Raw genomic sequence first — 24404 nt, forward strand, 5'->3', positions numbered from 1 at the left:
GTCTCTGGGTTTAATGCTTCATTTCTTCGATCCCTGGAAAAATCACACTGATAAATCTCCACAGTCAGTGTCCCTGGGGCAATTCCCCTAACCTTAGGGTCATTTGTCCGAGACACTATTGGAACAACCAACCTACAATATAACTACTTTGTATGTCAATCCAGGTCCTCTAGTGATGACAATGCCTCAAAGCCATTTGATAGTGGGACTATAGAATCAGCACCAATTGCCATTCCTCTCTGTCTGTCTATAAAAATATCCCAGCGGTAGCACACTAATACTAGTGCTCCCTAGAGTGGTTATCTCTTTAGTGGCTATTATAGCCCTGACCGTATGTGGCCGTCTAAAATTAACCACCACACAGTCACCACTGATATTCTTCCTAGATCCTCCCACTCATCCTATCCTACGTACTATTAGAATGTCAGCCACTCTCAATATGTTAAATTGCTTGAACTTTACTAACCAGTCTACCGTCTTATTTCTTATGTTCACCCAATTCTCGTTCTGATCCCTCCTGAGCTCCGGTACCCCTGCTAAAACTATCACGTACGGGACATGAGGCGGGAAGTAAATTTAGAACCTTATTAGGAATTAGGTCTGTACCTTTTGGACTATAGTACTGGTTTCTCACTTGGGTTGTCTGATCTATCATAAGGCGTGTCTCGATATGGAAATCCATTTTCATTAGGTTGAGAATCAGTGCTTGCTTGTGACTCATTTTCTACTATTACCACCCTGTCATCTCCCGTGGGGTTAGAATGTAATCTGGAGCTGTTCCTAACCGCACCACTCCTTGTGTTAATCTCCGGTTGAACCAATGTTGGCCTATTATCACCTTGGGCTGTTAGTAATAAAGAATCTCCATGTGTTTTTTGTGTCACTTTCTTCTGTGCATACTCACTAGGGGGATAGCTGGCATTATTCCGTGATCCTATAGCTTTTTGCAATTGGCCCAACTTCTCTTCCATGGGCTTCAGAACCGCGCTAATATGATCCACTAGCTCAGATAACATAGCCTCCTTTGCAGACTCCAGAGATCTTTTTACAATATGCTCTAAGTCCTCATAATAACTACTTAAATCGGGGATATTTGGATCGTCATTGATCTCAGCCTGCGTACATACACTTTTCACAGATACCCTTAATGGATTAGAGCTAGATTTTGGTTTTGCACCTTGTGCTGACCTCCCTACTGCCTTAGCCCTAGGTTTCCTTGCAACAGGGATAGCTTTCTTTTTTACACACTCATCATCTCCCTTTTTCCCCAATCTCGGATTTTGCTTTCTTAATCTAGCTCCCAGTGTCGGACTTGGTGAGCTGATTATGTCATTGTGTCCTGGTGGTATGGAATTGATAGAGCAGTTAGTTATCGGCCCATCATTTCTGCCTGTTGCTATGGATACCAATGGGAATAAATGCGGGGTACCTAAAAGCCTAGGTGAACGCATTTGAGTATGTGTTGGTTCAAGGGATAATCGCCTTTCAGCAATTTCAATCTCATGGTTTAGTAAGGATTCTGCCCTGATAATGAAAGCGTCCAGGGTAGCAGCAGGACCCTTGCATTTACTCATTTTACAAATGAGCTCTGGAAAATGGATATAAATAAACAGAACACTTAGAAGTACACAAAGAGTTCAGGCAATATGGAGATTCAGCTTACCACACTGCTACTAAGCTACCAATGTCCAAATATCAGAGGAGTGGCTTAGTCCAGTCTCTGTCAGGCTATGACGGGCGCAGACGGGCCCGCCCTTGGCCCGCGCACGTCCCGCGCTGCGGGAGCCCAACAATGGCTTTAAAGCGCCTCCTGGCGCTGATGAATGACGCGCCTGTGAAACACCCCGGGGACTCTGGTAAGTGGAGTCCCGGGCGCAGAGTACAGCGTTGCAGTCCCCCACGGACTGTTTGCGGGCAGAGGAGCAGTCTGGCGTCAGAGGAGAGGGCAAAAACGGGAATTTATTGTACCATTGTTCTTCTCATGTAGAACAAATGTGCTGCTACAACTGTAACACAGTAGCAGAGATATAGACCCAGCAGTACAGTGAATAAAAAGGAATAGTATTTTTCTACCATTTTGCAATAGTCATGAACACATACATGAATATAAAATGCATTTATAAAATAAAATGCGTACTCCTAAGATGCCGGTCTAGATGTACCGGAGTGTACCTAGCATGTAAGTAGGTGCGAAAAAGCTAGTAAGCCTAAGAGCCCAATAGTTTTGAATCTAAGAGCCAAGAATCCCCCTAGGATTTAGTCGAACCTCCATACCTGAATAGTGAGAGTGTGGGACTTCATCCTGGACTTGAGTTGGACACCCCGTCAGGGATAGTTAGACCACTGTCAGCTGGAGCGATGGCGTGCCGGAGCCGCAGCGTCTCTGGTCAGTGTATCGGCCTTGAAGTCTTGGTTCCCTTCTGACTACTGAAAGCAAGAGGTGCTGTATTTATACAGTCTATGTGCGTATGTTATCATTGTTCAGAATGAGGATGACGTTGGGGATTAAACCTTTGTGCGTAGATAGGAGAGGTGAAGTATGTCCCCCTGGAGAGTGTACTCATAAATTATACATATATGTACTAAGGATGACGTGTTAGCAATATCGATCGGGCAGAACCCACCCTCGTCATAGAACTAGGTGAAAGGTTTAGTCCTTAAAAAGTGTCAGTCCTTATAAGGCATTCAGTCCCTATAAGGCATTCTGTTCTTATTTGGAGTTATGGCCTTATAAGGCTCGTTCATATGAAATGAAGGGGAGATGATGTAGGGAAAGAGTACGATGTTCTCTAAACTTATATAAGGGTACCAATATGAAATATAACACCCACTCCTCCTTATACTTAACAATAATAATACACATTTCCAGATACACATTTATAACTGTGTCAGTGCATAATATTATCAAGAGTCATTTAAAACAAATTTAAAAAGGTTAAAAAATCATTTAAAAAAGTTTATAAACGAGGCAATAAATGTTCATTTGGTAATAGTTTGACATGTCGTTGTAAAGTTCCGCAAGTCAGAGTTCTAAATGAGTTTGATCACACAAGTTTAACTACTACAAGCGTACTCAGAAGGCTATGCGTATTGAAAGTGTCAATTTGAAAAGGTTCTTTTGAAAAGGGGGAAGAACATTTCAGAATTTGTTCTCAGCACACGGTGAGCCAGATTTAGATTAGAAGTCCTGGCTGGGAGACATAACATTATCATTGCCTGCTACAGCAGGGGACACACACTGCAATACCTCGCATAGCACGTCAAGTGTGCATAGATGAAACTCCTCACTGCCAACAGTTGTTGTAGAGGTAGACGGTGCTGAATTCGATACCTCGGTGCCAATGCTGGAGCTGAAATTCAGTTCAGTCGTGAAAGGCACCCGTGGTTCCACAAGGAAAGCATGCGTCAAGATGGGAATACGCTGGGGACAGAGTCGTGCATGGGACCACATGGGTTCCAGCCTGGAGTCTAAGTCTGCTGGCGTCTCTGTGTCAGGTGTCAGACAGATGTCTAACCCACATTCTCCTCCGCAGAATTGGAATCGAAAGACAGGCATGATGCAGTCGTCAAAGACTGGTCTGAAGGAGAAGAACCAGATGCTGTACCATGTGCTCTCTGTAATATCTCTCCATGAGAGCTTTTGCAATCTCGCTGGCGGATAGTCCGTCCATTGCGCAGCAGGTAGATGATAATCAGGATTCCAGCTACAGCAAGCAGGATCAGAGGTAGATCCCTGAAAATGCTTTCAAATACGGAGTGTATAAAGTTAGGAATAACTCAGAGGATTGCCTGGAAGGTGTTAAGGAATCCTGACCCTATGGTCTTAAATAGGTGTACAATGCCGCTCTTATCTGACATATTAAAGATACATCCCACCATTTCTACTAAATGTATGGGGCAGTTGGTACGGATTAGTGCCTGTATCACTGTCGGGGTCCTTGTGACTTGGAGTTCAAAGGTTTCTTCAGCGGAGTTTAACGGCACGCTTTGCTGCAAAAGCATGGCTTTCATTCTATTCAAAGCATCAAACCGTATAAAAGAAACATTCAGTGAAGGCAATATCGGCGCCTCCCTGACTGTACTTGTCAGAGGAAACAATACTTGCATTTAGCAAGTAACCCTGGTGTTCACGGTGACCAGATATACGATGCCCAGGAGCATCCTACAACAACCTTGATCGCTCAGCATTAAGTAACTCCCATTCGAAAGTAGCTCAAACGCTGGCTTGATCACGACACTGGAGTTCCTTTCATGTGGCAAGACAGATTTGAAATTGAACAGATTACAAGCTCCGTGCAAAATAATATCTTGGCACATGAGAGAACCGCTTAAAGCATTATTGCAGTTTGTACCACTAAGAAACACTTCTTGATCCCCACTCTGGCATCGAAATCTATATGGTAAATCCCAGGATTTCTTATTGTATTCTTTACCCAATTTTTCATATTTGCCTATCTGCCTTTGCTCAAGGCAATAGTGAAACTGAAAGGTCGTGACCTGGAGAGTGGCTACTTCATGGCCAAATCAATCTGTTAATGGTAATTCAGCTACTGTGAATGGTAATGTTCCAGTTTTTCAATTTGCAGCTTGTTTATTTAGCTCCCCTTTGTGCTATTTCTATCTTTGTATCAGTTAGATTGTATTCTGAAAACAGAGACATACTGTTTAAAAAACGCCAAGGCTCAATTCTGCACGTAAAGATTGCAACGTCCAGCTTAATAATATAATAGAACATAACTCTGATTGGCCGCGTTGTAATATGATCAAATAAGCTTTTATTGTTCAATTACTTAAAATCATTACAATATACTAACAATATTAAAAGAAAGAGAGTTAAAATGTCCTGCTTGTTACTACTACCTGGTAGGGCATAAAACCTTAAAACGAGTACCACAGTCTGATTATACAGTACAAGTGCAAAATGCATTAGACTTAAAAGGGAGGTATGTCCGAGACTCCCTAGCCGACTGTTTTCTTTTTGTGGCTCTGTTTTCAGCGACAGTGCGGCTCAAATTAATTCTATAAATTTCCCCAGCTGTTTGAGCTTTATTAGAAGAGAAACACAAGTCTGAGACTTCTCTGCATCGTATAAGGCCCTGAGCTCTGCAGATAGGAAAAACCAGTCGGTGTCTCTCACTGGCTAACTTGGGGCAACAGCACAGCAAGTGGAACCAGGATTCCTGATGGTAATTACAGAGTCGACATGCAGCTAAATTGTCCTGCCGGGCCCAACCTCGAATACAATCCACAATGGGCAATGCAAGAAGTCTCATGTAGGTGATATTTTTTCGGGCTTGGACTGTCAGTGCTTGCTCGAAATAAGTCTGGGGTTTTCCCACTATGTAGGAGGCATCCAGTGATGAGAAATTGGGTTAATGATGTAAGCTTTCCAGATCTTTCGTGTGATATTTTCTTAGCCTGTCTGTTCATTGCTCTTTTCCATGCAGCTACTGGAATGTTTGAAATGTCCAAATTTTGCACCTCAATTTCTAACAATTTTATGGCCACTGTCAATTGCACGTGCCATGGGGATCCACTTTCTTCGAAAATTGTTTTAATTTGCGCTTTCAAAGATGTTGCTGGAGCTCGCAGGATGCTAATATAGTATTTTAAAGTGTCCCCAAGGCAGGTAATGTCTGGACGAGTTAGACCCAGCTCCAGCCTTACTCTTGCTCTCCTGGCTTGTCGTGGGTGCCTAATACTTTCTTGTATGCCGAGATTTGGTGTCTCATGAGAGAGTTAGTAAGGGCACCAGGAAAGATTATGTGTCCTTAGTTGACGGAGGGCACTACTTTTGCTTTTAAGACTTTCAGGATAGGTACAGTGGACAGACAGTGTAATCCAGTTTATGCACACTTTCATCCAATTTTTAAAACATTTTCTCTCCATACGCGGAGTGGATTTGCCAATTTTCAAAGTTTCACAAGTTAGGGCTGGACCATCCGAACCTCTTGCACAGAACACGAGTAAAGCAATTTCATCAAAGGCAGTGTAGTTTATTTTAATACCCAATGCATTTCGGGCATCTGGTGCCCTTCATCAGGGATCACTTCTCTTCCCTCCTTCCATTTTGTTTAACAAAATGGAAGGAGGGAAGAGAAGTGACCCCTGATGAAGGGCACCAGGTGCCCGAAATGCATTGGGTATTAAAATACCAATGTTAAAAAAATTGGATGAAAGTGTGCTAAACTGGATTACACTGTAATATATGGACTTATCTTGAGTAGTTGAACTATTGCCTGCTCTAGGCAAATTCCAGTTGTGCGTTTGGCAGGGGCGTCAATGTGCCCCTATTTTGAGATTGTTATTTACCCAGGTGCCGTGAGGGCGGGGTACCTAGACAAGCTGCACGCTAACAGAGGACGTACCTACATAAAGTTTGGAAAACAAGTTTGAAAAAGGTGTGCATCCCTATTCTCGTGAATTCTTACTGCAGTTGTGGGCCATGTCTGGCAACTGCCAAACTCTTGACATTGTTGGGATTCTCTGCCAACTAGCAGAAGTCCCACACAGATACTTCCATTCGTTGATGTAGTTCTGGACTATGTGAAGTTCAAGACCTTTCCTCCACTACATTGACTGCAATATTCAGGTTATTATACTGGTGCTGCAGATGCTTTTTGGCCTCTTGGCCTCACCCTCCTCCACTGTGCCAATGACACATGCAAGCTCTGCAATGGAACCTCAAATCGCAGCGGGTTCATCGTTGGGGCTGTCTCACTGACTGCAGTCATGTCTTAGGGGATACACCTAGGCATCTGCAGTGTTGGCAGTGAGATGCCGATCTGAACTATGGCATGCTACTTTCCCTTTTACTCCCATAGCTCTCAGTTGGGAGAGACATGTTGCTTCCTTTTGGAAAGTGGGAGGAATCGCTTCATGAAGGTTAGAGTCCTCTAGTCTCCAGCAGAGAGCCTACTTCAAACCAGCCTGCCCACAAGGCCTTCCTGCCATTCATCACAGGGAGTCTGGTTCAGGTCAACACAGATAAAACACGGCCATGTGGTATTATAACAAATCGGGCAGGGTGTGGATCTGGACCCTTCTCTGAAGGCTCTGTTTCTTTAGATGTGGCTGGTCAAATAGAATATCTTTCAGGTAGTCAATCATGTGGCAGGGTGTCTGAATGCCATAGCAAATGAACTGAGCCTGGTTTGGCTGGCGTATCACGAGTGGGGTCACCACTTTGAGGTGCTGCAACTCGTCGTTGGTCAGTGGGGAGAGCCTTGGCTAGATCTTTTCGCCACAGCCAACAACTCACAATGTAAGCAGATTTGTGGACTGGAGTTTCTCCCAAGGCACTTGTTAGAAGACGCATTCCAGTTGGAATATAGCAAGGAATTTTAGATGGCCTCCTACCGATACTGCTCTTGCCTCAGGTTCTGAAATAGATCAGGAAAGACAGAGCGCAAGTCATCTTGAGTGCCTCAGTCTGGGCCAGGAGAGTGTTACCAGGTGCTACTGGGACTGAGCATTTGTCCCCTGATTAGACTTTCACTTCGGGAGGACCTCCAGCCTCAGCAGCTGGGCAGGTCCTGTATCAGAATCTCAACAACTTGTGTGGAGATTGAACAAAAGCTAATAAATGTGTTTGATTTACTGACCAATGTGGTGGATGTTATCCTTGCTGCTAGATGCCCTTCCACAAAGTCTTATCTACTCTGGGTGCTGAGACAAACTCCTTGTCTGATATGGTCCCCGAGACACTGAACACTTTCAAGCCAGACCTTCTGAAGGTCTTTTGTTTGTTCGTTGCTTAGTGCAGCAGAGCCTTGCATTGGGCACAGTGAAAGGTTTCTAAGCAAACCTTTTTGCCTTTTTCTGTGTATCAGATCAAATGTCCTCGTTTTAGTCACTCGTTGTGATGTATTCCATGTGGGGTTTGAGACATGGTTCCTCACAGGCCATGTATGATGCCCCAGTGGAATCTTAACTTGTTCTTGACAATCCTTATGCGCATGCCCTTTGTGCCTATATACAGCTGATCCTTAAGGCTTTTTACATTGAAAACAGTATTCCTTCTCTCCATCACGTCGGCACCCCGTGTGCGTAAGCTACAGGTGCTATTGGTACAACCTCCCCAAACTACCTTCTTCCAGGACATATTGGTGTTGAGGACCCAGGGAGCTTACCTCCCAAAAGTCATGGCTCCCTTCCATGGTGACCAGTCAGTCACCTTGCCTACATTCTTTGTTCTGCCTCATTCCTCCAAAGAGGAAGAGTGACTCCATCGCCTTCATCCTAAGAAGCTGTGAAGTTTTTATATCAATCGAATTAAAGATCATAGGGTAGACAATCAGCTTTTCATTGGCTTTTTAGGTGCAAAGAAGGGCAAGGCAGTGCCGAAAGAGGAACTTATCAAATATCAGTGGGGATTGTCCTATGCACTAAGATCAGGTATTCACTGGTGAAAAAGCATCCCTTCCAAAGGCCTGAGCAGCTCATTCTAGTAGGGCCAAGGCTGCTACAACGGCATTGACGTTTTGGTCTGAATCCACTCCTCATATCCTCCATCTATGGGAGGTATTGCTTTGGTGTCTATTTTAAAGGTGAGTACTCTGCAGTTAGAAATATTGCCTCCATAAAAGACTCCAGTATTTACCACTCACTCTCTCCTCCCCCTTTGCCTCCGTAGTCTCCATTATTTCCCCCTCACCCCCTCCTCCCCCTTTGCCTCCGTAGACTCCAGTATTTCACCCTCACCCCCTCCTCCCCCTTTGCCTCCATACAGACTCCAGTATTTCCACCTCAACCCATCGTCCCCCTTTGTATACACACAGACTCCAGTATTTCACCCTCGCCCCTCCTCCCCTTTTGCCTCCATACAGACTCCAGTATTTCCCCCTCAACCCATCGCCCCCCTTTGCATACACACAGACTCCAGTATTTCCCCCTTACAATCAGCCCACACTACTCCGGCTTGATGTAGTTTATTTTGTGTCTGCTTTTATTAGTAACCACCTTGTGCTGTTACCTGCAGCAGTGTCTATAGCAGCTCAAATTATACCCAACCTCTATCCTCCTAAGAATTGAAACAAGCATTAGCAATGCCAATCAGTCATAACTGAAAGCCCCTCCTATGTCACTGGTAAGTTTAGGCATTCAATAGGTCATCACAGATGCACTCTAAAACTCACTTGCACCCATTCACCCACTCACTCTTACATCCACTGACTCTCCCTCCGCAGTAAAATAAGTACAAAGTGCTTGTTTACGCACCACTTCCAGGTTTTCAAAACAGATAAATAAAAGGCATTGTCATTTACAATGCCAATCGCTCAAACTCTCGCAAATGCGAGACCTATTGCATTGCAAATGCTTGTTTTCTCTTTGTCTCTGAGAGTTTGCCTGCGTTATTGCTTTTTTGTCAAATGGTCTGAGGGGCACTTGATCCGGAGGGGCACTTGATCCTGAGGGTCTGAAGGGCACTTGATCCTGAGGGGCACTTGATCCTGAGGGGCACTTGATCCTGAGGGTCTGAAGGGCACTTGATCCTGAGGGTGCCCTCAAACTGCAAAGAAACACCACTTTGGGTCACACTGAGACGAGGGACCCTCCATTGGAATCTCACCCCTATACATTCTCTGCACAACCCTTGGGTAGTAACATATTGGCGTATTGTCGGTCCAGTAGCTGCTTCCAGGAGAGCTCCTTTCTTGCGGGAAACGGCCATTACAACGAAGCCTTTACAACGAAATAGTTAACCACGCATGCAGTACAACGCATGCGTGGTTAACACGAAAGCCTTTACCACGCATACCTTTACTACGAGGTTTGTAGTAAAGGTATATGTGGTAAAGGTAAAAAGTAAAAAAAGGGGGGCTTGGGGGGGGCTCCCCCCCAAAAAAGAAACTCACCTGAAGTCACGTCGGTTATCAGCGTCGTTTAAGAGAAAACGGAAAATAAACTTCCGCTTTCTCTTAACGACGCATGACGTCACCACGCTAGTAATTGTGGTAAATGTTATGCGTTTTAAACGAATTCCGTTGTAACGCATGCGTGGTAAAGGCATGCGTTGCAACGGAATTCGTTGTAACGTCATATATTCCTTTCTTGCTTCCTCTTTGTGAAATTAAGGCTGCATGCTTAGAACAAACGTGAGCTATTTCGTTTTCTTATTTGTGTATGTGATGTTTGTAAACCTCATGTGCTTAAGTGATCTTCAGTATGTGTACTTTTGCATCAATGCTCCACAAACTCTATCTACTAAAGTACCTGTCATTAAGATCACACTTAGTTGCTGGATTTATTTGTGGAAGTCGTGCATGCAAGATGGAGGGCAGAGGAAATACTCAAGGTCTGCTGCGTCATTGCCTGCTTGAAAGTGCACCTTGACCCCTTCATGTAGGCTAAAGTCACAGCAATGCATTCTCAGAACAACGCCCAGGGAGAGGGAAGATCTGCCTAGCTTATTTTGTGTGAACCTTTAAACAGGGAGGATGTACTAACTGTGATTTGGGTGGATAATAGCCCTTTTGCCCGAACTAGAAAATATACGCAGGTGTTTCCTTCCAGCTTGCTGAAATGAAAGCCAGTTGGACACGGGCATTGACGGGCCTTTCTGCTATTGATGGGTTTACATTGCGAAGCTGAGTGCTCTAGTCAGATAAAGTGCTGTGTGGTGCACTCTAAATCAAGCCATTGGTGCTTCTGGGCATGTCGTTACTTTGTGCCCGATTGTGGTTCATGATTGAGCCTGGTCTGCTGATCCGAAGCTTCTGCGGCCCACAGACAGTGAGATTTACTCATTTTAGGAGACCGAAACAATTAACCATAAACCTATCAGGTAGGCTTACCTCCCTGGACCGGAAACTACTTCAAAGCCCCTTTGCTTTGCATGTTACATGGTATACTGTATTTGTGACTGACTTTGTGCTTGTGTTGTTTTAACTTTTGAGTGTTGAAATATATACTACAAATTTAGGTTAAGGCTTGTAAACTGGCTGCAGGGAATTGGTGGGAGATATTAGGTCTTACATTTTAGAGCGTTATGATTGGTATTCATTGGCAATTATGAAAAGAGTATGCCTGCGAACATTGCTGGACCATTACAGTGCTCTCATAACTGTATTGTTTGGGTATAGTGTTTTCACTTTTAAGATTGTGCCTATGTACATTATGATGTTCGAGAAGTGTATAAAGTGTTACCTGCCAGGGGGCCTGGTTTGAACAATGTGTTGAATTCACGGAGGATCAGTAAGGGAACCGTACCTTGTTTTACCCTCGCTGCTGGGGAACCACTAACTCGGGACCTGTGTTGCTGAACGGGAGTGCTGCGACCTGGGTGCCTGGTTCCCCCCGCCGCCGCACTTCTACATCGCGGCCGCTGAGCGGGGGGACTACAGCCCCGCCCACCGACCTCATCGCCCGCGCCCGGAGGCGCTCAAAAGCAACAGCGCTTTTCCCGCAACGCGGGACGCGCGCGGGACCAGCCGGGCTAAGCCCGGGCAAAGGGCGGGCCCTCTTAGGCCCTCAAAGGCCAGAGGAGGCCGGGCTGGGCCCCCCCCTCTGACATCGTTACCATAAGGGGGTGAGCCTATTATATTACTACAACTTTGCTAAAGAATTGCCTCATCTGGCCGCTGTTTTTGTGTGGAACTACCTAGGACTAATATATTTTCTGACATGGCCAAATCATTACCTAAAGGAAGCTCTGGGGGTGGGGGGTTGGGAACCTTGGATGCTTTCCTGAAACGCGCTGAAACTGATGTAGCCAAAGAAATTGAACTGTTTGAGAGGAGGCTGTCGTCAGAACTATTATCCCATATTCCTTTGGCTGTAGAAACTGATGAGCTCCCTCCGGACACGAGTGCTCCTCCTGTATCTAATATTGTAAACTGGGCTGTTGTTGATGTCAGTTTGTCTATTGACTCCGATTCCTCTCATGTGTCTACCTTATTAGTCTCTCCTAAAATTATATGTACTAGGCAGCTACGGTCAACTTCAGTTACTAGCAAAAATGATGCGCCAGGGAAAAGAAAGGCAAACGACTCCCTAAAAAGTACTTGGCGAAAAGCTAAACAATCTAGAAATAGCAAAAATAAAGGCATTATGTCTGGGAGGGGTAAACAGGATGGGAGCACTACCAAACAAATTATGGAAGATAGAAGGAAAGAAGGCCCGGAGCTAGATAACTGTGTAAATGATAAGATGGGGGATAATATGGCGTATTTTATTGTAACATTGGAAGAACGGTTGAAGGTTTTTCTTACCCCAGTCATGGATGAATTGGCGAAAATAGGTGGAAGACTCGACACTATTGAAAATCATCTTACTAAACAGGAAGTGCCAATGCAAAGGGGAAATCAACCTGATACACTCTCCCTAAGTGTAATAACAACAAGGGTAAATGACCTAGTAGATTCCATGATTGTCACTGTGCCCCAAGTTGCAGTTCCAACTATCACAGTGTTGGAGGTGGCAGGGGGGGAAAGTCAAGGTTTAAAACAAGGGCTTTTAGATCAAGGAGAATAAGCCCCTCTGTGCGGGACCTTCCTCGTGAAGCAGCGCTGCACCTTCCCCCAGAAGCTAGTCCTTATTCAATTATTTTAGCTAATGTTCCGAAAACAAATGATGGGAAAGAGGAATACTGGACTACCCTTAGAAATAAGGCCCTACAATATTTGTCTGTCAAAACCGCTTTGGGCGAACATTTGTTTAACAACTTTCAAATGGTGAGAAGGGTACCCTGGGTGGGGAAAACAAAGAAAACTCTTAGTGGTGACTGTGTAGTTGTAAGTTTCGGCTGCCCAATATTGGTGGATCATATTCTAAAACAGGCAGGTTCATTTAGGATAAATCCTGATTATGTAAATGTTCTCTCTTTGGGCTTTTTCTATCCCCCAAAAAACTTTGGAGGGTATGGGGGAAGCAGGAAAACTATACAGCTAGCTCCCTTTGCTGGGCCTATTGAACTGACCAATAGGTATGAGGCATTAAGTGACTTAAATATGAATGACTGACTCTGTGGTGCAGAGACGCTAGGCCTGGGATTATCCACTCCGGGTGTCGATCGTAATGTGTGCCCACCCACAGATTTGCAGTCCCAGGATCGACTCTGTAATAAACTAATAGGCATGACAGCTCTCACTTCTGACCCACTTCTGGTCTCTCTCCCAAATGAGGTGGTCTTTGAAAGAGCCAACCACGAGGTGCAATTTGTAGGGGAGGGGCCTTCGGATAAAATAGCTGTTCATACTTTAAGGGCTATGGAGCTTTGTGAAGTTACTAGTGTAGTGACATTAAATGGAGGGGCCGTTGAAGGAGGTAACAACTATAGAGCCAACTTGACTAAGAATAAGCTAGCGTTTCTATCTTGGAACGTTGCTGGGCTGCGCTCAAAGAGGGGGGATCCAAACTGGGAGGCTACGTTATCTCCTTTTCACATAATTGCACTGCAGGAAACCTGGGACTCAGAGGAAGGTTATTATCTGGACGGTTATCAAACATTTAATAAATTTGCAATACCGTCACCAATGGGGAGATCCAGGGGCGGGTTGTTGCTATTACTTAGCCTTAAACTACTGTATAGAGTGGAGTTAGTGGATTCAAGTTCTCCAAATATCCTGGCGGTTAGACTGGATGGGGAAAATTTGCCCAAAATTCTGGTGGTAAATATTTATAATTCTTTCACCAGGACTGATGAAATGGAACATTTGAGAGCACTGTCAGTTTTTCTGGAGAATTATAATATGGGTAGCGAGGTACACTACAATCTTATAATTCTTGGTGATTTCAACACTCATATTTGTCCCCTTAAGTGTTTACAAAACGTTGATCATGAAGCTGACCCGTGGGGTGGTACTCATTTTGAGCACACCAGAAGCGGGATGTATCTCGAGAGTCTTTTATCCGAGTTTTATTTGGTTGCCCTATCACAAGGGGACGTTTCGTGTCCTGTTCCGACCTTTGTGGGTCAAGGATACAAGTCCATTGTGGACTATATCTTTGTCTCGTCCCCTTTAATGGAGAGTATAGGCTCGTTTAGTGTAACACAAAATGGTTTTAGTGATCACAACCCCCTTAGTCTGGATATCCATATCAGGGCTCTTAAAGGGGAAAATGTGCTGGCTCCTATCAAAAACTCAAATATAGCTACTATATGTCAGGGGAGGAGATTAAGGTGGGAAGCTGTTACCCCTGCGGACTTCCTAGAAGATCTCTATAGGTGTAATGCGGAGGGACTGAATATTTGTACAGGTGTTCATTCAGGCCCATCGGAAATTCTGGGTGCCTTTAACTGTTTAACAACTTATGTAGCAGATAAACTAACTAGGAAAAACAGACCCAGAAAGCAAAAATTGGAAGGTTGGTTTGATCAGGCCTGTAGCAGCACGCATGTTGCACTATTGGAGGCTCTGAAAGAGTGTGAGAGGGACCCACATAGGATTGCTATAGCAAGAAGGGCCTACAAAAATGCTATAAAACAGAGGAAAAATGAGTTAAAAAACATGGCTTGGGAAGAACTGACCAAATCGAGCGTCCTGAAAAGTAGCGCTCAATTTTGGAAAGTGATAAACAGTCCATTGTTTAATGAGACAGACAATACAAACAAGGACTGTCTTATCGCACCAGAAAAATGGGTGGAGCACTTTAGTGGTCTTTATGCTGAGATAATTATATCTCTCGCTTTAACTAGTGGAGTGAATACACAGACTGAAAAAATCATGTTTTCTGAGGAGGAAATATTAGAGGCAATTGAGACCACTGCAAATGGGAAAGCCCCAGGCCCAGATGGGGTCCCTGCGGACCTGTATAAGGCGGACCCGAATTATTGGGCAAAGATTTTAACTTCTGTTTTTAACGCAGCTGTTAACGTTGGCCTACCAGAGAGCTGGGGTCGAGCAGTTATTGTCCCAATTTTTAAAAAGGGATTGAAGTAAGATCCGACATGTTATCGGCCGATCTCACTCCTAGACTCGGCTGCGAAAATTATGGGAAAAGCTGTTCTAAATCGATTGACAGACTGGTTGGAAGAAAATAATGTTCTTTCGGAACTGCAGTACGGGTTCAGAAAAGGAAGAGGTACTGCCAGCCAATGTTTAAATTTACATCTTCTTATAGGGAAATATACAGTCGCAAAGCAGGGAGATCTGCACCTAGCTTTTATGGATTGATCGACTGCGTTTGACCTTGTAAACCGGAAAAAATTATGGTCTTCCTTAGCTGACATGGGCTTGGACCCTGTTTTAATATCCTTCCTAGCAGAAATCCACGATAATACCAGTGCAGCAGTCCGCTACAACCAGGATGGAAGTCTTACTGATGCATGGCCTGTAAAGCGGGGGGTATGGCAGGGCTGCATTTTGGCGCCCCTGTTGTTCACGCTTTATATAAATCATCTAGGTGATGCTCTAACCCTAGTAAGTAAAGATATCCCAAGAGTTGGCTTAAAAAAATACCAGCATTACTTTATGCGAATGACGCTGTTTTGCTAGCAATAACTGCAAGAGGGCTGCAATCTCTTTTAGACTGTTTTATCAATTTTATGGACTCTCTAGATCTAATAACAAATTTTTAAAAATCGCATGCTATGACAATTGGTGGAGGGAGGGCAAAGAAAACATATTTTTTCTGTAAAGGTCAGATTCTCACAAAAGTACCCACATTCCCGTATTTAGGTGTTGTCTTTGATGAGAGAAGGTCGTGGGTTGCACAGCGTGCCCTGAAAAAGAATATACTAGCAGGAGCAACAGGTACTTTGTTGGGGTTTGCAAAACGTTTAGGTTGTAGACCCTTACCAGCTCTTGTAAAAATCTACGATGCAAAGTGTGTACCCATGGTCCTTTACGGGAGTGAAGTTTGGGGTTATTTGAACATGTCTGAGATCCAAACCACAGAAAATGTTTTTTTAAGAAAATTGTTGTCGCTCCCCCAAACTATAGCTGCTTTTTATGTTCATGAAGATTTAGGGATGGGTTATATTGCAGATCAGATTGTTTTGGCCCCGTTGTTGGGGTGGCTTAGAGTGTGGGCGCAGCAAGCACCAAATCTAAATCAGTTAATTATTCAAGACTCTCTAGACAGGGCCTTGGACATCCCTTGGATCAGATATATTAAAACTCAAACTGAGTTAATGGGTTGTCCTGAACTGTTTACAAACCCTGTGGCTTTGAGTAAAAGTGCTATTAAAGCGGTAAAGGCCCTTTTTTTGAACAGGATACAGTCACAGAGAGAAGAAGAGGAACTGGTGAAACCTTCAGTGAGGAGTTTTATAATGTTGAGTACCTCTAAAGACATTCAGCCGTACCTGACCTATAAACTAGCCGTTCCATCGTTTTGTGCTGATAAGATTTAAGTACAATATGCTCCCATGGTTATTATCCTACCCAAAAGGATTTGCACAAGTGGGGACATTGGGGCTGTGTCCATGTGACAATTGTTCTGATCAGAATACCCTTCACGTGATCTTTTTTTGCAAGTTCTATGTGCCTCATCGTAGGAAATTTATTGTCCCATTGTTCCGGGGCAAACTTTTTGACCAAGTCAGACCGGCCTTGACTTTTTTACAAATGCTTGGGTCTCCAATGGTCTGTTTTGGGGTAGCAAGTTACATCATTGGGGCGAACAGGACCCGAAATAAAACATCGTTACCATAATTTTGCTATAACCCCCCTGTAATTGGGTGCTTTCTGCCCAAGAGTCTGTGGGTGACAAAGTGTTTTTAACTGTATTTATTTTAACCAGGGTTGTAACTCTGCAATGTACTCAGTGCTACCTTTAGTTTGTATCCAATTATTTAAAATGTGAAAATTGTTGGATGAAATGCTGTACTGTGCTTTGATGGTTTTGAGTTTTTTAACCGAATAAAGAAGATTCTGATTCACTCAAACAATGTGTCTGTGTTAAATTACCTTTTTTGTGTATTGCTGCGTGTACTTTCTATTCGTACCTTAAACAGATTTATATTTTTGAGATGTTATTAAAGCGTTGTGTAGGCACAACTCTAGCTGGGCTTTTGCATCTTTTTTCAACTTGTGATAATTCCTCAATCGCTTCTACCTGGCGTTCGAGGAGGCTAGTTTTCTGTTGTCGACCGACTACCTAGAGTCCCAGTTAGTGAGGACGACCAGCACCCACAACTTTGGTAGTATTTCGTCATTTATGTGTCCGGGGAAAAAGTCTGAAACGTTCCAGCCAAGAAGTATGTGTCCTGCACTCTCACTGTAAGCACATGTTGATATGCAAACACTTGCAAACTGCCAGGTGAGAAGATTCTTTCAGTTTTTTCTTACCTACGTGTCTAGTCATAGGTCAATTTATTCTGCTATGTGGGTTCGGTTTTGTTCTCAAGGACTCTCAGAAGACTTTGAATTGTCTCGGCTGTAATGATGCTTTTGTTTTCCTTGATATGCGTCTTGAGTCTTATTGTCTGCATCTATCTGATTGTTTTTCAGGATTCACCATCATTATAGAACCTTTTGAGGACAGAACCCCAACGATCCCCAACCCAATTTTACACTTCAGGTACCTTGGAAGGGGGTGGTTACGGAGTTATATGCTAATGGTCCATGGTGTCTTTTTATGGCAATGGCAGGGTTCACAACCTACACAGAAAACCGTGTAGCTGTGTAATGTAGAAATTACCTAGATGTCATATCTGGCAAGCCCATACGTTTTCTGTCATTAATAGCTATTATTAACGGTCAGGGGAGTTTGTTATTGGAGCTTGGCGCAAGTGCGGTTTATTCAGGCATGTCTGGTTGCATTTATGTAGCAGCGTGTCTCATTGATTATATTTAGATGCAGTCATGTTGCACCCTTTTTTAAGAGGGGGATACTATTAAGCGGAGTCTAAAGGGATTTTAGGGTAGTGATACGTGTGCCCTGTAAAGGATCACAGTATGAGTGGATTGATAAAAAAAGTGTGCCTAATAGGCATGATTAAGTCAAGTACAAAGGATTGTTTCAGCAGGTATATCTGTGCACAATGATGGAGTAGATGGAATTTGGGTAGAAGGTTCTAGCAGGATTATCTTCACATGCAGTGACATAGCAGTTTATGGAACTGCTCCAAATAGAAATATCTGGTACAGTGATGGAACTAGGTATAAGATCCTGTAGTAAGATGTAATATCTGTATCAGGAAGAGATTTAAGAAGGTAGTTGAAGTATTGATATCTAGGAGGACTGATATAGAGACAATATTTATGAGAGCCTAGCAGGTAATATCTGCGGAGTAATTGCTGTTATATAGCTTAGCCCTCAGCCACAATCAACTGGTTTGTAACGAGTACTTCAGTATTTGCGCCTGTACTACTTAGGCGCCACCCATGCACGCTGACGTCCGTTCTTTCTTTTTCCACGCCAGTAAGCGCACATCCGGTTAGAGCACTACCTCAGTCACTTTTCGACTATCTTTTTTGGGACTTTTTGTCTCTTGTTGGTCTTCTCTGGTGCATGTAGGGATGCCTGGTTTTAAGTCCTGTGGGGCCTGCCGTCACAATATGTCGGTGGCGGACCCCCACGACGTCTGTCTCTACTGCCTGGAGCGCAACCACGACTCCCGGTCTTGTCCGGACTGTCGGGCCATGGCCTGAAGGCCTTGAGGGAGCGGCGCCGGAAGTTGCTTGAAGTTCGGCATTCGTCCCAGCTCAGTTCATGGTCTAGGGACCATTCTAGAGAACGCTCGTGGGGCCACCATCGCCGCTCCTTGGGCTCCCAAGGCTTCACCCTCGGATTCGGGTAAGAGATGACACAAAAAGAAGTCAAAGAAGCGTTGTCGCTCTTTAATGTGCCTTCGTCGGTCCCCAGATGCGGACAAGGGGGACAGGGGTTCCTCCCCTGCGGCTCCTTCAGAGCCTGGGAGTCCCGCGGCCTACCCGCCTTATCCGGGTCCGTCGGCGACTCCCGCACAGGTGCAAGAGTTTCTTGCTGCCATGGACTGCCTGTTTAGGCCTCGGGCTCCCGCCGGTGCGCCTTTGGGCCCTGCGGTCCCGTGTCAGGATCCTGCCGGACCGTCTACTCCACCTGCGGCTCCGGCCCGGCGCCGCAGAATCCTGCGCTCTTGGCTCAGGCCACACCGCCACAAGGTCCCACGCTGCCGGCTCCAGCGGCGCCGCAGTGGATACCGTTGGGTTTGTCCCCGCCTGGGATCCGAATTGGGACACAGCGCCGGTTCTGATCCGGGTGCCGCTGTTCCCAGTGCCTTTTTCAACACCGTTTGTTCCTTCTCTGGTCCCTGCCCCGCCTCCGCGGTCTGCGCCGCACATGGCGGAGGTGGAGGACGACTGGGAGAGTCCGAGGGCCCTCTTGCTAGTCAGTGTGACTCTGGGCAGGATTGGGCGGACGTCTTGGAGGAGGCTGGTGGCCTCGACATCTCCTCTGATCTGGGGTTTGCCTCTCCCCAGCCCACTATGGTGGAAGGTGCCTCGTACACGGTGGAGGTCCTTAACCATGATCTCCCTACGGTGGCCCTAAAGACTAATCTCCTCACTGAGGTGCTCCAGTCGGCGTCCACTTCATCAGAGCCACTGTTGCCCTTTAATGACGCCCTCACTGACGTCTTGTTGAGCACTTGGTCGCAGCCGGCCACAGGGGCCCCTGTGGATAGGAAAGTCGCCAGGTGTCATCGCCCGGCTCCGGGTAACCCTGCCTTTCTGACCACTCATCTTATGCCCGAGAGTCTGGTCATTCAAGGTTCGACATCTCAAAGTGCCTTTCCCATGGCTACGCCGGATAAGGACTCTAAAAGGCTGGAGCAGTTCAGCAAACTGTTGTTCTCCTCGGCCAGCTTGGGGCTGCGTTCGGTAAACACCGTGTGTCTGTTGGGCCGCTATTCCCAGGCAGTGTGGGATACCGTTGCTCAGGTGTTACCTCAGTGCCCGGAAGTGGTCCAGGCTTTTCCATCCCAGGCTGTGGCTGAGGGTAAGGATGCGGCTAAATTCGCCATTCTGTGTGGCTTAGACACCGCGGACTCCCTCGGTAGGGCAATTTCAACGACTGTGGCTCTTCGTCGCCATGCCTGGTTGAGATCTACCGCGTTCTCTCCGGATGTCCAGAGCTCGCTCATGGACATGCCCTTTGATGGCACTCACCTGTTTGGTGATAAGGCCGACAGTGCGCTGGAGCGTTTAAGGACTCTCGATCTACGGCCAAGTCTTTGAGCCTTTCCGCCACGTGCCCGGCCACGTCTACATTTCATTCCTTTCGTGGCCATGGAAGGGGCGCCCCTTCCCGCTTGTTCAGTCAAAAGCCTGCGCAGAACCAAACCCAGCGGCGTGGAGGCCGCCGTGGTGACTCCTTGGGCCGGCATGAGGGTCAGTCCACCTCCGCCCCGCAACATCCGCCTTGAAGTCTTCCTAGTCTGAGTTTTGGGGCGCACCCCACGCCAGTGGGCGGCAGGATTCGACATCACCTCCCCCACTGGCGTTCTGTCACTTCAGACAGGTGGGTGCTGCAACTCGTCCAGGGGAGTTACTCCCTCCCCTTCGAGTCTACCCCCCAGCCATACCACCTCATTTCCACCGCATGTCGGGGGATCACTTTGCACTTCTCCAGCAGGAAGTCACGGCCCTCCTGGCCAAGGGGGCCATCGAGTGCATTCCTGGGCCAGAATTAGGACGTGGTTCTTATTTCCACTATTTTCTGGTCCCCCGGAAGGAGAAGTTCAAGATTCTGAGTCTGGCTCAGGCCTTGGCTGCCCTCGACCCTGGATACTGGATGGTAGCCTTGCAGGACGCATATTTTCACATCCCCTTCCTGCTCGCCCACCGGCGTTACTTGCGGTTCACGGTAGACCAGGAGCATTTTCAGTTTGCCGTGCTCCCCTTCGGCCTTACCAGCGCCCCTCGGGTGTTCACGAAAATTATGGTGCAAGTCGCAGTTCATCTGCGCAGGTCAAGGGTGTCCGTCTTCCCCTTCCTACCTCGAGTCATTCCGACTCGACCCCCGTGCACTGTTGCTAAGGTTGGTCCCACCAATTTTTAATCCATTAACTGAACAGTTTCCAATATTAACATAAATGTTTAACACACAACTATACTTGTAACACCATTAATTTGAACACAACACGTGTAAGCTTCAACATCAGCTTTATACTGAATTTCATAAAACTTCAAAAAATCATATAATTATTATCCATTCCACATTTGGCATTTATACAGTGATATTGGTAACAGTGATCAAAAAGACGTTTTCCAACTTTCCGATGAATGCCCAATGCATTTCGGGCCGAACGGGCACTTCTTCGGGGGCCTTGAATCTAAAAAATACGTAAACCTGATTCAGAACAGCATTCTGAAATTGTTTAAACTTAGGAGTGAAAACTTCATATTAAGGCATCATATCAATGCAAGCGAATTTGCAATGAACACACCTCGATGTAAATATTTACCATTTTGTTACCATAAAACATTAAAAAACGTAATGAAAAACCAACTCAAACGATGTGCAGAAGGACGACCTTGTCAATTTACTAACCCCTTCTCCACATAGTGACTAGCATGCTCAGTGTAGCTGACTACTCACAAGTCGGACTATCCTTGATGTCGGAACTATTCTAAAAGAACAAGAAAAACATCCTTAATAGCGGTGCCTGGACCCATCTGACTGCCCTTAAAGTCTACATAGTGTTACAGCAACAGTGCACGGTGGTCAAGTCGGAATGACTCGAGGAGGTAGGAAGTTCTAGTGTAGGCACGGTTTAGACAAATGTGCTACCACTGTAGCACGCATAGTTAAAAACTTTAAAAATATTTTTTCAGTTATAATTAAAATATAGATTAAAAGGAGTGCTTCTCCGTCCAATTGAGTGTCAGTCTTCCCCTACCTCGATGACTGGTTGTTAAAGGCAGGCTCATCCCAGGCAGTTGTCACCCACCTTCAGACTACGGCAGACCTCCTGCATTTGCTGGGGTTCTCCATCAACATGCTGAAGTCGCACCTTAGTCCCTCTCAGAAGCTTCCCTTCATCGGAACGGTTCTGGATTCTACGTGATTTTGGGTTTATCCTCCCGAACAGCGAGTCTGGGATATTCAGGCTATGATTCAGATCTTTCAGCCTCTATCCCGGGTTTCAGTCAGGATTACCCTCCGGCTCCTGGGCCTGATGGCCTCCTGCTGGTGAAACATGCCAGATAGCATATGCATGCTCTGCAGTGGGACCTGACGTTCCAGTGGGCACAACATCAGGGCAACCTGTCCGATCACGTCCGGATCTCGGAGGACACTGCACGACAATTGCAGTGGTGGCTCACGATTCGCGATTGGGTCAATGGCAGATCCCTCTCCCTTCCCCAACCGGAGCACACAGTGGTGACAGATGCGTCTCTCCTGCGATGGGGAGGCCACTTGGGAGAAGCGGAGATCAGAGGCATCTGGTCTCCGGCGGAGTTTAGGCTCCATATCAACCTTTTTGATCTTCGGGCGATCCGTCTTGCACTGAAAGCATTCCTTCCCTCTGTCCTCCACCCGAACCTGTCCGGCCTCCACCTCATGCGTGGAGATTGAGCGGCGACAGTTGACAGCTTTCGATCTTCCTCCCGATGTCTGGGATGTTATTCTGGCAGCCAGGCGTCCCTCCACTAAAACGGTATACGCCTGCCAGTGGAACAAGTTTGTGGCATGGCAAGTCCTTCTGTTCCTCCTTTCCTTGGCTCAGCAGGGCTCTGCCCTGGGCACGCTTAAAGGTTATCTTTCGGCCATCTCCGCCTTTCTACGGCTTCCAGATCAGCCTTGTCTTTTTAAGTCCCTGGTTGTTATCCGTTTTCTAAAAGGCATTATGCACATGTTTCCTCCCGTGCCGTTTATCATGCCTCAATGGGACTTAAACCTTGTCTTGACATATCTGATGTGCGCTCCCTTTGAGCCCCTTCATAACTGTCCTTTGCGTCTTCTTTCTCTCAAGGCGGCTTTCCTGGTAGCTATCACCTCTGCCAGAAGAGTGAATGAGCTCCAAGCTCTTTCTTCCAAACCTCCTTTACTTTCTGTTCATCCGGACAAGGTGGTTTTAAGGACCCGTCCTTCTTTCTTGCCAAAGGTTGTCACGCCTTTCCATATCGGTCAGACGATCACTTTGCCCACCTTCTTTCCGCCTCTGCATCCTTCCAAGCAGGAAGAAAGGCTCCACCGTCTGGACCCAAAACGTGCGATCTCGTTCTATCTGAGCGCACACAACAGTTCTGGGTGGATGACCAGCTCTTTGTTGGCTACGTGGGCACCAAAAAAGGTTGGGCCTTGCACAAACGGACCATCTCTCATTGGGTTGTTCTTTTCATCAAAGCCTGTTACTCCTTGGCTAAGAAGGAGCCTCCTGTGGGGCTGCATGCCCATTCTACCAGGGCGACAGCAGCCACTACTGCCTTGGAACGTGGCGTTACCTTGCAGGACATTTGTCAGGCAGCTACGTGGGCCTCGCTGCACGCGTTTACCAAACATTACTGCCTTGATAGTCAAGTCCGGAGAGACTGCTTTTTTGGCCGTTCTCTTCTCCGTGACTTTCTGGTGTAATCTTGTTCGCAGACCCACCACCGGGTTTGGTATTGCTGGGGTATCTATTCTAAGGTAAGGAAACTATCACTAATGTGTCTCTGTCTCAGATGTACAAGTTACTACCTGTGTAACAATATATCTGTAAGAGACATTAGTTAGTAAAAGATCCCTTACCGCCCCACCCATCCTCCCTGTTCTGCGACCTGATTTCTAGGGTTAAGGACATCCCTTTTTAGGGCCCTAGTTTCTTGGCACCAGTGGTCTGTTTCTTGCATAGCTCTGCGTTTCTGGCGTGGGAAGTCGTATACAGAACTGACGTCAGCATGCATGGGTGGCGACTAAGTAGTCTCCGTGATGTCATCTCGGCGCTTACAACACCAGCGGCGGACGCAGAGCCGCACAACGCCACCTACTGACACGCAGAGGTACTACTAGCAAAACCTTCTGGATCCAGTCTGACGCCTGGGGATATTCTAAGGTAAGGAATCTATCACTAACTAACTAATGTCTCTTACAGATATATTGTTACACTAGTAGTAACTTGAGCTTTAGTACTTCAGATTCTGTTCCCTCTAATGTGAGCATTCTTTGCCCCGTTATTTGTAAATTGTACTGACACCCTTTAGGCAGAGTGGTGCTATAGAAAAGTGGCAATAAATCCAGCGAACCAAAGAAACAAAAAATATTACATTTGCAGTGTGCACCTACTGAGGTGGTACTACCCCCGCCTGTTCAAAATCAATGGAAATACTAGGACTGCAAAGTCTCAGACAGAGTGTGCACTACTATGTGCTTAGAGAAACGTCATGCCAAAATTAACTAGTATGGTTAGTGATTGTGATACATTCGCACATAAGCAAAACATCATTTACATAACATATAAAAGAGACGATCCAACCAATTATTCGTGGTTTCATCAATTCATTGCATCATGAATCTTGTGTTATTCACTTGAATTTTCTTTTGAGCTGAGT

General features: G+C 45.9%; 1 protein-coding gene across 2 annotated transcripts in view; it reads left to right on the top strand.

The window, feature by feature from the left end:
* The window catches only part of ERCC2 (ERCC excision repair 2, TFIIH core complex helicase subunit), a 1411027-nt gene that overhangs the window by 1014770 nt on the left and 371853 nt on the right, over positions 1 to 24404 (top strand). For both annotated transcript variants that reach the window (XM_078660894.1, XM_078660895.1), the window contains one exon: positions 17397 to 17466. In XM_078660894.1, coding sequence (XP_078517020.1) covers positions 17397 to 17466 — 70 coding nt within the window. The remainder of the gene's footprint in view (positions 1 to 17396; positions 17467 to 24404) is intronic.

This window comes from Lissotriton helveticus, chromosome 9, assembly GCF_964261635.1.
Source record: "Lissotriton helveticus chromosome 9, aLisHel1.1, whole genome shotgun sequence".
Lineage (NCBI taxonomy): Eukaryota > Metazoa > Chordata > Amphibia > Caudata > Salamandridae > Lissotriton > Lissotriton helveticus.